At 49.8% G+C, this 13219-nt stretch overlaps 1 protein-coding gene and 1 pseudogene across 1 annotated transcript; one reads left to right on the forward strand and one right to left on the reverse strand.

Moving 5' to 3' along the window:
- Window positions 1-13219, forward strand: part of LOC135886340 (duodenase-1-like) — a 30384-nt pseudogene that overhangs the window by 7172 nt on the left and 9993 nt on the right.
- LOC135886561 (granzyme H-like) lies at window positions 5059-10837 on the reverse strand. The gene is made up of 5 exons (XM_065414313.1): window positions 10771-10837; window positions 6980-7127; window positions 5987-6122; window positions 5420-5692; window positions 5059-5208 (listed from the first exon to the last, which is right to left on the reverse strand). The coding sequence occupies exons 1-5, from the start codon at window positions 10835-10837 to the stop codon at window positions 5059-5061; spliced, it is 774 nt and encodes a 257-aa protein (XP_065270385.1).

The following is a 13219-nucleotide window of genomic DNA, read 5'->3' on the forward strand; positions in this document are numbered from 1 at the left end:
AGTTACATCATATTCACACTCATAAACATATTTCCATAAAACATATGGAGTGCAATGTCACAGTAGGAATAAATGGTCAGTTTTCAGAATGGAGAGAGGTAAATAGTGGTGTCCCCCAGGGGTCTGTACTGGGCCCAGTCCTTTTTAACATATTCATAAATGATCTGGAAAAAGGGGTAAACAGTGAGGTGGCAAAATTTGCTGATGATACAAAACTACTCAAGAGAGTTAAGTCCCATGCGCAGACGGCAAAGAGTACAAAAGCATCTCTCAAAACTCAGTGACTGGGCAAAAAAATGACAGATGAAATCCAGTGTTGATAAATGCAAAGTAATGCACATCGGAAAGCATAATCCCAACTATACATATAAAATGATAGGGACTAAATTAACTGTTACCACTTAAGAAAGAGATCTTGGAGTCATTGTGGATAGTTCTCTGAAAACATCCACTCAATATGCAGTGGCAGTCAAAGAAGTGAATAGATTGTTGGGAATCATTAAGAAAGGGATAGATAATGAGACAGAAAATATCATGTTGCCTCTCTATAAATTCATGGTACACTTATACCTTGAATACTGTGTGCAGATATGGTCGCCCCATCTCAAAAAAGATATATTTGACCTGGAAAAGGTTCAGAAAAGAGCAACAAAGATGATTAGGTGTATGGACCAGCTTCCATATGAGGAGAGATTAAAAAGACTGGGACTTTTCAACTTGGAAAAGAGACAACTAAGGGGGGAATATGATAGAAGTCTATAAAATCATGACTGGTATGGAGAAAGTAAATAAGGAAGTGTTATTTACTCCTTCTCATAACACAAGAACTAGGGGCCACCAAATGAAATTAATAGGCAGCAGGTTTAAAACAAACAAAAGGAAGTATTTTTTTCATGCAGCACATAGTCAACCTGTGGAACTCTTTGCCAGAGGATGTTGTGAGGGCCAAGACTATAGCAGGGTTCAAAAAGAACTAGATAAATTCATGGAGGATAGGTCCTTCAATGGCTATTAGCTAGGATGGGCAGGGATGGTGTCCCTAGCCACTGTTTGCCAGAAGCTGGGAATGAGTGACGGGATGAATCACTTGATGATTACCTGTTCTGTTCATTCCCTCTGGGGCACCTGGCATTGCCCACTGTCGGAAGATAGGATACTGGGCTAGATGGACCTTTGGTCTGACCCAGTCTGGCCATTCTTATGTTCTTATGTAAATTTAACATGGGCTCATGCACATAGTTGACAAATAACAGGAATTGCTGCTCTGAGCTGGGGGCTCATGAGCTGGAAGCGAATGAGGGTGAGGGAGACCTGGGTGTGTCGGCCATGGCCAGGAGAAAAGTCAATGTGATTTTGGGATGGAGCAGCCAAGGTGTCCCCAGTAGAGAGAGGGAGGGTTTAATGCCAGAGGAGAAGGTCTGGGCATTGCTCAGCTGGAATCTGGTTCACAGCCCTGTCCCAGAAAGAGGAATCTCAGCTGGAGCAGGTGTTGAAAAGGGCTGGTGGGACAATCAGGGGGATGGTGAGCCGGTCTGACGAGAGGGGAATAAAATACCTGGGCTAGGTTAGCCTAAAACTCAGTCTGAGAGGGGGCCTGATTGCACCAGGGAGGGAGACGAGCTGCTGAAGATAAAGGACAAATCAAATGGGGATAAACGGGGCAGGGATCAATGGAGGCTGGAGATGAGAAGGATTCTAACCATCAGAGGGGGGAGGTTCTGGAACAACCTCCAATGGCAGATGCTGGGGGCGAAGCACCTAACAAGCATGCAGACAAAGCTTGATAAGTTTATGGATGGGATGATATGTTGGAGATGCCTGGGATAGCAGAAACTGGACTCTACGACCCAGTAAGAGTCTTCCAGGCCCGTGTTCCCATAAGGGCATGAGGCACCTGAAATACAACTCCCAGGATGCATCATGACTAGAAATTATTGGACTTTGATTTTTCAACAAAGTTTTCCAGGGAAAATGTTGATGAAAAAGCCTCCCTCCCTCCCCACATCCCTACCACATGTTCTGACTCTCTTTACTCTTCACCCTCACTAGAGGATCTACTGGTGAACTCAACCCTGAGGCTACCCAACAGACTGGAGCCTGGGTGAAATCCTGGCCCCATAGACGTAGATGGGAGCTTTGCTGTAGATGTCCATAGGGGCAGGGTCTCGCTGGAGCTGAGGGAGAGTGAGCGTTCCCGTCCCACAGGAAATGGCAATATTCCAATCTTTATCTTCAAAGAAAAGTTGAGATTTCAACATTTTTGACAGAATGGAAATTCCCAAAACAGGTTTGACTCAGAAATGTCGAAATGTTTCATTTCAACATTTTTAATCAAAATGAAACATGCTGAGATGTGAACAGATTGAGACGTTTCCTTCCATGTGAACCAACTGGAGAGAGTCCAGAGAAGAGAAACAAGAACAAATATATGATCAGAGGTTTAGAACAGCTGACCTAGGAGGAAAGGCTGAAAGAATTGGGCATGTTTAGGCTAATGAAGAAGTGATATGATAACCATCTTCAAATATGTTAAGGTCTGTTCTAAAGAGGAGAGTGAGCAAATGTTCTCTATATCCATTGAAGGTAGGACAAGAAGTAATAGGCTTAATCTCCAGCAAGGGAGATTTAGGTTGTATATTTGAAAAACTTTCTAACTCTAAGAATAGTTAAGCTCTGGAACAGGTTAACTAGGGAAGTTGTGGAATCTCCATCACTGGAGGTTTTTAAGACCAGGTTGGACAAACACCTGTTAGGGATGATCTAGGTTTATTTGGTACAGCCTCAGAGGAGAGGATTAGACTAGAGGACTTCTCCAGGTCACTTCCAGCCCTACATTTCTATGATTCTGGGATTTTGGTTTGTTGAGCTCACCCAAAATGCTACATTTCAAGCAAGGTCAACATTGCCTTCTGGGAACTGTAATTCAGGCCTCTATTTTCCCTTATGTAGCCCCTGCCTGGACTATGCATGATGCATGATGCATGATGCCTCAAACAGCTCAGTCCCTTAGGAGAGAATGAAGACCTGAACTACAACAACCTAACTCAATGCATAGGCGCCGACTTCCCCTCTAGCCGGGGGTGTTCGATTCCCCCTCCCCCCTGCCCCTAGTCCCACCCCCATTCCACCGCTTGCCCTAACACCCTGTCTACAGCCCTTCCCCGCCACCTCCCACAAACACGCTGTGTCCCTGCTCCTTCCACTCCCTCCAGGGGCATCCCAAACATGTGAAACAGGTGTTTTGTGGGGGGCAGGAGGCGCTGGGAGGGAGAGGGAGGGGGAGGAATTGGTCAATGAGCTGCTGGCGAGTGAGAGATGCTGGGGAGAGGGGGAAGAGGAGGAGCTTGGCTGCTGGAGGGTGCTGAGCACCCACTAATTTTGCCCCATGTTCACTCCAGCCCTGGAGCACCCACGGAGTCAATGCCTATGAGCCAATGCACGGATAGGAAAAAGCAGTTGAACTAATTCCTAACTACCAAATATTCTGATTTGCATGGAACTGCCATGAAATGAAATATTTCATTTCAATTTTCCCCATGAAAAAATATAAAATTGTCTGTAAAATCAAATTTTTCTGTGAAAAAATTCAGTTTTGTCTAAACTGCCTTTTCCATGGGTACATCATTCTGCCCAGCTCTAGATATCACTGTCTGCCCACCCATTTCCAGGCCGGTTCTGTTTGGTGGCAACGGCTGGGCCTTCAGAGGCAGAAAATAACTGTCCGAAAATCTGAGATCTCTGTTGGACAGGCTGGGCTGGGAAATGCCAGTCACTGATTCTCCTTCTGTGATTCTGGCGGGCCCCTGGTGTGCAACGAGGTAGTCCAGGGCACAGGGCATTGTCTCCAATAGATATCTGGAGAGGTGCCCCCCCCCCACCCCAGCATATACACAAGAATCTCCAAATGTATTTTGATTTAATTCTGGGTGATTGTTTCAAGTTAGGTTGGGCTTACTAAAGTAGGGGCCCTTGATGGTATGGGCTCAGAGGCCTGATGGAGGGGACCAGCCTGTCTCCTGTTTGTGATCCTTCTGTCTCCGGATGGGTGTACAGAGTGGAAGAGGAATTACATAGAAGGGAAACTAAAAATACCCTGGTACCAATTTCTCCTCCAATGGGTCTAAATGCGCTCTATTGGCAGGGAGATGTCCCAGGTGTCAGCGACGGGATACCATAGCCAGGAGAACTGATAACACACATAGTGCATTGCTTTTTCACTCATGATTTTCCTTGTCTTTCTAGCAGACCCGGCGTGAACGACTCCAACCCTGGAGGTGAATTCCTCATGGGGTCCAAACCAGTCCCTGGTTACACCTGTTAGGTACAACAATTGGCTGGGGGGGCATTCATTCAGTTCCCAGGAAGGCACAAATTCATTGTTTTGTAACTTCATTTTTATTCATTGCTGGCTAAGAAGCAGCGAGCGAAATGCAGCAGACTGAGCGGTAGGGCAGGGCAGGGGAGGTTAGAAGGAGGCGCTCAGAGCTGTCATTTAATCTGAAATCAACATATCCTTTGCTAATTTCCCTTCCCATGAACAAACTCCCGCTGGCCTTGCCAGTCCTAGGAACATGTGTGTTTGGAACAGGAGGTGGCCATCCCGGGGGAACTAACACGTGGGAAAGGACCAGAGAGGACAGGGCAGGCTTCAGTTTTAACACCACTTAACAGGTCAGGTAAGAACGAGGATCTCCCATAAACGGTCACCTGACTGGCTGACACGGGGGAGAGGCACAAACCGCTGGGTCCTCCCTGGGTTTGGCTTGTGTCCATTACCCTGGGGAAAATAAAACCAGTTGTTTCCCTAGTGAAGAGGCAGCCGAGGGGTCTGGGTTGGGATTTCCAAGGGAGCCAAGATAAGCTGACCTTGAACCTGACCCTAACTCCCCTAGGCTTCCTGCGTTGATGCTCATGGGTTGGGCGCTGCCTGAGCACACAGCAATGGCTGGTGGGGGGGGGGGGGGACTCAGCCCCCCCGCAAAGCAGACCCTACATCTGGGCCAAGCCAAAGGACAGAAGTGGTGAACCTCCGGCCCGTGCAGTAATTACCAGCAGGGCTCAAGGCTGCAGCATCCTCATAGTCTTCCGTATCCAGGGGATGAAGGTGGAGACTCTTGTGTACACAGCGGGTGGGGTCCCCACCTTTGATCCCCAAGAGACGATGCCCTGGGCTGTTTGCTGGCACACCAGGGGACCCCCAGAGTCACCCTGTGAAATGGAACAAGAAACAGATAAAGAACAGGTCTCAGCAGCACACTCTTGCATCACTAGCAACATCCTAGTTCCCCATTCATTTGTACAGCACTGAGCGCAGCAGGGCCTGACCTCTGATCTTCTCTCTGAGGCCCGACCGCAACCCCAACAGCCTCATTAACAACAAAAATTTGTCAAGGGAGCTTGAAGGCAGGAGGAGATTTACCTTGAAAGAGCTTTTGCCCTTCTCTGGGTCCCCCACACACATCATGGTGGAGGGGTTATAGTCACGGTATATCCCACCAGGATTCCTCGGACACGCAGCATCCTGCATCACCACCACGTCCGCCTCCCGGAGTGTGTTCGAGTTCAGAATATTGTGTGCACTGGTCGAGCCCCAGCCGGCGATGCTGCACACGGTGCCTGGATGCATTCGCTGATGGGCCACGGGCAGGGGGATGAGCCCGACATATCCATTGAGACGTGCTTTGCGCTCCAGCTACAAACAGGAAAGGACACAAGGACAAGGATGAATACGAGGGCCAGAGCCAATGATGGGCAGAGACATATGAACTCAAGGAGAAAGTACCTAAAACCAGTGAATGGCCATGAGGTCACGGGGGGGCGGGGATGGGATGGGGCGGTACCTGCAGCTGTGTGAGGTCACTGGGGGCAAGGTGATGGGATGGGGTGGTACCTGCAGCAGTGTGAGGTCACTGGGGGTGGGGGGATGGGATGGGGGCGGTACCTGCAGCACTGTGAGATCTCTTGGGGGGATGGGATGGGGCTGTACCTCCAGCAGCATGATGTCGTTATTATGGGACTTCTTGTCATAATCCTGGTGGGGGTACTGGCATCTCACAGGGATCACTTGTCGGCTCTGTTCCTGTTTGGTAATATCATGGACTCCCAGGACGACAATGATCTTGCTGCAAAAGCCGAGAGCAACATGTGGGTTGTAGGGGCTAGAACATGTATATGGTATGGGATGTGCACATGTGGGTCTGACACAGGAATATGGCTACTTGTGGGGACAGGGAAGCCTTGGGTTTAAAGAAGTGATTTCGGACTCAGCTCCCAGCCAGTAAAAATGTAAAATACCCATTGACACATTGCTGTCTCTGATCCAGACCCAGGACTGGAGACTGGCTATCTGGGGGGCTGGGGAATGGGAGATGAGGCCTTTTCCCTCTAGCAGAGCTGGCTCCGGTCCATCTTGGGAAAGAGACTGGCTTCCTCAGGTGGGCAGGGGCATGGCACAAGGGCCTTTCCTCCATGGCGGGCACTGGCTCCAGCACAAAGCATCTGCCCAGAGGTGTTGGGGTCCCAGCCTGTGTCTTCACCAGCCCTTGTGCTGGCCCACAAGTGGCTTCACTCCTTATTGTCCTCCCAGCCCCTGGGTCTCAGCTTCCCTTATCCCTGTGACCCCTCCCGGCTAGATCGAGAGAGGGGTCCATGCCCAGACCCCCCAACCCAAAGACTTGTAGAGCTGTCCTGGGGCTGTGAGCACCTCACTGCCCTGATCTGGGCAATGGACCAGACCCCAGCTGCTCTCACTGGCTGTCGCTCCATTGATTTACCCAGCATTGGTGCTGGACCATGGTTTGCAGAGGCCCCTAGAGACATACCAACGCTCCCTGAGCAGATCAGACCCACGGGCTTTGCTTTCCCAGCCTGTCACACTAACTGCTCCTTCCCTGCAACTAAGATGGTGCCAGAGCTTCTGGCTCCCCCACCACCTGCTAAATCCAATCTGCCCCAACATCCCCAGCACAGAGGCACTTACTTTCCATTACAGTGAGCGGCCGTCAGCACGAAGTTCTCCGACACCAGGAACCCTCCACATAAGGATCTACTAACTCCATGTTGTATTTCCAGATAGGCCATGTAGGGTCTGGAGTGGGGCTTGGCTTCCCAGCCCCCGATTATCTCACCTGGGGGAAGACCAGGTTCATATAAAGAGCCCCATCCTGAAGGGGAGTCCGCTCAGCCTCAACTCACACCCTGTGATGTTTTCCTGGGGGGGGGGGGGGATCACTGTGCCTGGAACCCTGCCCCCTGCTCCGCTCTGCCCCAGACTGAACACCCCATGGGGCTGGGGGTAAATCTACAGCTCTGACCTATCTGGGTGGCGAATCAGTGTCAAACACACCGGGAGTGGGTCAGTAATTGCTCTGCCTTGAGTTAACGGATTTAGGAGGCAAAGTCAACCAGAACACCACTGACACGTCCCCTGCTGATGTTTCACCTTCTCCATCAAGCCACAGTGACAAGCCAGGGCTGCTCCAACACTGGCCCTCCAAATTCTTTTTCAACAGAAAATTGGGTTTTCTAGATAATGAAAAGTTTCTTAGAACACACCTCCTCTCCTCAACATTTTGGCATTTTTCTTCGAAATCTGATTATTTCCCCCAGTTTTTGGCACTTTTCAGCTGAATATATGTAAATATTTGGTCATCAATTTTGCCAGAGCAGAGATAGTTAATTATTATTTGTCAAGGTCCAAATTTCTTGGTCAAGGTATAATCAAGGATAGACTCCACAGAACATAATACTAACAAGCCAACAATAATGATAATAATAATAAGTAATAAAAAGATTTTGGGGTCCATTCAAAAGTGTCCGGCAGTCCAGATGTGGTCCATGGTCCACCTATTGACTAGCTCTACGTGAGAGAGTAAGAAGGAGTGGCAAGGTTTGCAACAGTAACATGCTGTCTCTCATCTGTTTATCCCCACTTCCTTCCCTACCCCTGACCCAATACTGCTTTCGTTTCTCCAAATGTTTGTCAGATTTCCAAGAACCAAGGCAACATTATATGCACACCTGACCAGCAAATTTGAACTAAACACTGATCCCCTAAAGCATTGGGAAGAGGAACTAGGCCAATTATTTTCTGCTAACCAAATGGAAACAAATTGTAGCCAATGCTCCGAACTGCTCCTTGGACCTACATTTAAGATTAATTCCACAGGAATATGTAGGATGATTTGGACCACTCTTTAATCGTTCAAAACAGATGCTGCTAAATCAGACAAATATTGGTGCTGTAATTTGGCAGGTGCTGACTTAACACAAATGCTCTGGGAAGGCACCTAGAGGCTTTGGGAGGAACTGAATTGGAGAGGATTTTTTTTTATTCAAATAAAAATAAACATGTATTTTTCAACCTAATGGGTGTTAATTGGAAGCAGAACAAATCTGAAAGACCCTGGCTAAGCAGAGCACTAACAGTGGTGGAAAGACTCATTCCACAAAAACAGAAATCCAAAAAGCGACCAACAATCAAAGATTGGACCATAGACACCCTAAGCTTGGCCACCATGTAAAGAATGGTAGACTGTGTGTAGTGTGGTGGAGTGGCTAAGCAAGTATAAGAGGGGCCTCTAGCCCAGTTGAGCCTGAGCCAGGGAAGGAGACAGATGTCCGGGGCCTGCTGCAGGCCCCAGGTTCTGCTACCGAGTCAAGGATCACCCTGACTCCAGAGGAAGCTGAGAGTGGAGGGGACTGACCAGGATTGCTGGCAGGTTAATACCCCGATGAGACAGAGGACCTGTGGACTACAGAACCCCTTGCTCAGACTGTGGTAAGAAGTAGCTGAGGGAAAACAGATGCTGGTCCAGTTTGTTTGTCAGAACCTCAGTCAGCGTGTTGTGGTGGGATCCTCACTGACTCATCCGCCATTGTTAGAGCCCTGGGCTGTCACCCGGTGGAGTAGGGTGAGCCCGGGTCCTCCCTACTCCTGTTGCCTGGGGTGGCAACCTCACCACCTTAGGATGAATGGCCTGTTTGTTGCTATGCCAGGCCTGATGGTCAGCGCCACCTAGCCTACTTCGTGACTCATCCCTACCCCAGTAAAGGGTCCTCGGGTCCGGACATCTGATTCGCTAACTCCTCAATACTGGGTGGTGCCCCAGTGACGTAGTGAGCCAGAGGGGGAGGGACAATCGCTAACCCACTAAACTGTTACAGAGATACCCAAGAAAAGTTGTTAGAGACATGAGATGCTTTCCTGGAAGTATCCGAATGATCCGAACAAATGCATGCCCCCCCTCACCTGCTCCTTTTCTCTATCCACTTCCGTCCCCTCCCCATCTCTATCCCCCTCCTCTGAGTTTTGCTTCTAGTCGTTTTCTTCCTTTAATAATTTTTCTTTAGTGGGATTTTTATAAGCAAATTGTGTTTGTAAATTGTGGAATACAGTGAGGGATTGATATTCTAACCATTCATATTACAGATAACGTCTCAAGCCTAGCTAAGGTGAGTATCAAATATTTAATATCTTATGAGAAGTTTTTGTATTATGAGGAGTTTATGTATATTTGGTTGTTTGTTTCCTCACTTTCTCTCTCTGTCTTTTAAAAAAATTAATAAAAAGTGAATAATAAAAAAAAAACTTTGGGGGCTTTCAATTAAAAGTCAAATTTCCCATGGAAAAATAAAAGCCTCTTCGGACCAGTTCAGAACAAGTCTCAACACACATGGGTCTCTGGGCATGAAACCAAATCTAGACAATCGATGTAAAGACATCAGGGTGGAGGGGACAGAAGGGCAGGGGAAGAGCTAGTGAAGCTGAAGGACAATGTTGTCACAAGGACAAGTGGGGATAAACTGGGCAGGGATAGATTGAGGTGGAAGTGAGAAAGTCTCTGTCCATCAGAGGGATGTAGGATTTAGGAAGTGCAAGACTGCACCATTTGCTTTAACCCCAGGCAGCCCCCCATAGGCAGGCACTTGTATGGGTGACCCACCGCTGGTTCTGTGGGGTTAGCTGGCCCCTGGGAAATTTCCAATGCTATCAGCCAAGTTTAAATCACAGGTAGAGCTGAACCATTTGAACTACAGATGTGGTTTAAAATCAGTTTAGTTAAACCAATGCAAGTCTGTGTGTAGCTCACACCTGACCATTTTCAGCGATGATTTAGGAAAGTTAATTTGGCATCAAAATCAATCAGGTTGTTTAAAAATCAGTTGCTGTTATTTGCATATGGTGCAACCAACCTAGATCAGGGCCTCCCTTGTGCCAGGCGCTGCACAGACCCCAACCAAGATCAGCGCCTCTATTGTGCCAGGTGCTGCACTGAGTCTGGCTGAGATCAGGGCCCCATTGTGCTGAGCACTGCCAAGACCCTGACCAAGATCAGGGCCCCGTTGTGCCAGGTGCAGCACAGCCCCTTTCCTAAACAACTTCAATGTAATGTGACAGCACAGACGAAGGAGCTAGAACCCAGGAGTCCTGACTCCCAACCCCCCTCCCCCCATGCTGCTCTAACCTCTGGACTCCACTCCCAAGCTAGGGATAGAGCCCAGGAGTCTGAGCTCCCAGACCCTACTTAAGATCCCCCTGTGTCTCTCTCCTGCTCTCAGTCTCTCTCTGTGTCTCAGGGGGTTATCTCGGTACCAGCTCTGCCACCTGGGTTCCATCGCCCCCAACTCCAAACCCTTCCCTAGCTGGGTCCTGGGAGCCAGCGATCACCCTGGCAGAAGTATCTGACTCTGGAGAGGAACCAGGATTTGCAAACAGCCCAGAGAGCTGCCAGCTTCATTCCCCACAATCCCTCATCCCCCAACACTCACCAGCCCCAGCACCGGGGGGCAGGAGAAAGGCCGCGGGCAGCAGGATCAGGATCAACATCATCACCATCTGGGGAAAGCAACAGTGCTCATGCCTCAGCCCTGGGGGATTTATAGAGCCAGCAGCAAACCACAAGTCACATATGCTCTGCCCTCGTGGGGAGCTGGGACCATGCAGGCACCCTCAGAAACCTCAGCATTACTCCACTGACACATGGGGGGCACGAGGGAGGGAGCTTGTGGCTGGAGATCAAGGAGGAAGGAGCTCAGGGGAAAGTCCCTCTGGGACAGGACATCTCTCTCCCCCCCGCCGCCGGCAAGCATCTGGGAGCAGGGCCCCTGGGACCTGCCTGGAGCCCAGCACACCTGGCACCAGGCTCATCTGGAGCTTGCCCTTCACCTCTTCTCCAGCAGCTCATCTGGCAGGGAGTGCAGCTGATGCTGAGTCACCCGCTGGCTTGGCTCAGCTCCCTGCTTCCTCTCCAGTGTGTGTCTCAGAGCAGTAACAAGGGGATGGGGGCCCTGCTGTGACTTCCTGTAGCCCAGCCATAGAGCCCATGGCAGAAATTCTCCCAGATGCTGGGGAGCACGTAGGTCACCCAGTGGTGGACGTGGAGGAGCACAGATACCATGGTGATGGGCGATGGGGAAGGCCCTAAACAGGTGGTGCTGGAGCCATGTTCCTCTGGGCCTGCCCCATGGCTGGCATGGTTGAGTAAAGAGCAAATGTTCCCACACAACAGGGGTGACCATTTGGAAATGTGACCCTGGCTGTCCGCACGTTTGAATATCTCACGCGCCTACAATTCTGGGCCCCAGAAAGTGGCTTAATATTGTCCTGAGGCCCCGGGCCCATTTCTCCATCAAGCTCCAAGCTCTCCTGAAATGCCTTGGTGTATTTCGTAAAGCCCCAGCATCAGGAGTCATGGGATCACCTGAAAATATTGGCTTCTCTTGTGGTAAATTGGATGTTTTGAGCCCACGAAGCTGCAGAGAAGAGCTTGAAGACTTGACCCATAAATGCATAAAGCCCCCTGGTCTTCTCCTCATCCGTGCCACTCCCTCAGGGTGCCCTAATACAACTGAGACAGCACTCACAGAGCATGAGATCCCCTTATTCATTCCCAGACGATGTCTTCCCATCCCCCACGAGCGGCATCTTCATGGCCTGTCTGAGGAGGGGGCAGCCCTTCTGCCTGGGCCCACAGGGGTTGCAGCCCCAGCTGGGTGGGGACAGGAAACCTCATGGTCAGGTTCTCAGTTTGTAGGCGGGTGCTAGGCTGTCCTGGGGCATGTACACCCAGCCACATGGCAGGGAGAAATGACGGGCCCCCAACATGTTCAGACACTCAGCATTTTGGGCTCTGCACAGCTGGGGCTGTGTCCAGTCTGGTCCACCCTACGGGATCAATTGACTTGGCCTCTGAAACTGGCTGCAGTGGGTTTTTTTGGTGTGGTGTTGACGTACCCCCAGTGTCCATGGCCTGGACAGTAAAACCCTCCCATCTGTAGCAGGCTATCATCCCTGAGGCCTGACAGTCAAGCTGAACATCTGAGCAGGGATATCTCCCCATCCCCCTGGCAGTGAAAGCTGTTTCCCCACACATGGCCGTGTCACGAATGGAAACAGTTCTCAGAGTCAGACATTAGGAAGCACAAACGGAGCTGTCTGAGGGCCTGAGTCCAGGACTGGGATGGAGGGTCTGCAGGTCGGGATTGAGAGTCACCAGCAGAGATGACCCATGCCTGCCCATAGTGGGGGCACAGAATGAGGGCAGCCCATTTCATCAGTGCTATCCAGCATGCTCAGTCCATGTGAGCATTGTCCGTATAAGCCAAATAGGAAATCTGGGGGGGCATTTGTGGTCACCCCCCCCCGCCGCACCGCCTGTGGCTTGCACCAGCAAGACCGTTAAATGTCTATATCTTTCTCTGAAAAAATTGTTATTTCTCCACTCCCCATGGGCTGACTTATTTCCTTCTTCTCTGGGTTCTTAGAAAACTTTCAAGACCATTTTTTTTTCTCGGTGTAATGTTTCATAACTCCCTGGACCCTGGCTAGCTGGTCACCAGATAACGGGCAACGGAGGGGAACAAAGTTCAGGGGATTTCATCTCAGGAGACATTTCATAGAGTAGAATCATAGAAATATCATCCTGGAAGGGACATCGAGAGGTCACCTGGTCCATCCCCCTGTTGTGAGGCAGGACCAAGTCAACCTAGACCATCCAGGACAGGTGTTTGTCCAATCTGGGCTTAAAAACCTTCAGTGACGGGGATTCCACAACCTCCCTTGGGATCCTATTCCAGAGATTAACTCCATTTAGGGTTAGAAAGTTTTTTCCTATGACTAATCACAATCTCCCTTGCTGCAGATGAATCCCATTACTACTTGTCCTACCGTCAGTGGACATGAAGAACAATTGACCCCCATACTTTTTAGAACAGCCCT

This window comes from Emys orbicularis, chromosome 12 (assembly GCF_028017835.1).
Source record: "Emys orbicularis isolate rEmyOrb1 chromosome 12, rEmyOrb1.hap1, whole genome shotgun sequence".
NCBI classification, from domain to species: domain Eukaryota; kingdom Metazoa; phylum Chordata; order Testudines; family Emydidae; genus Emys; species Emys orbicularis.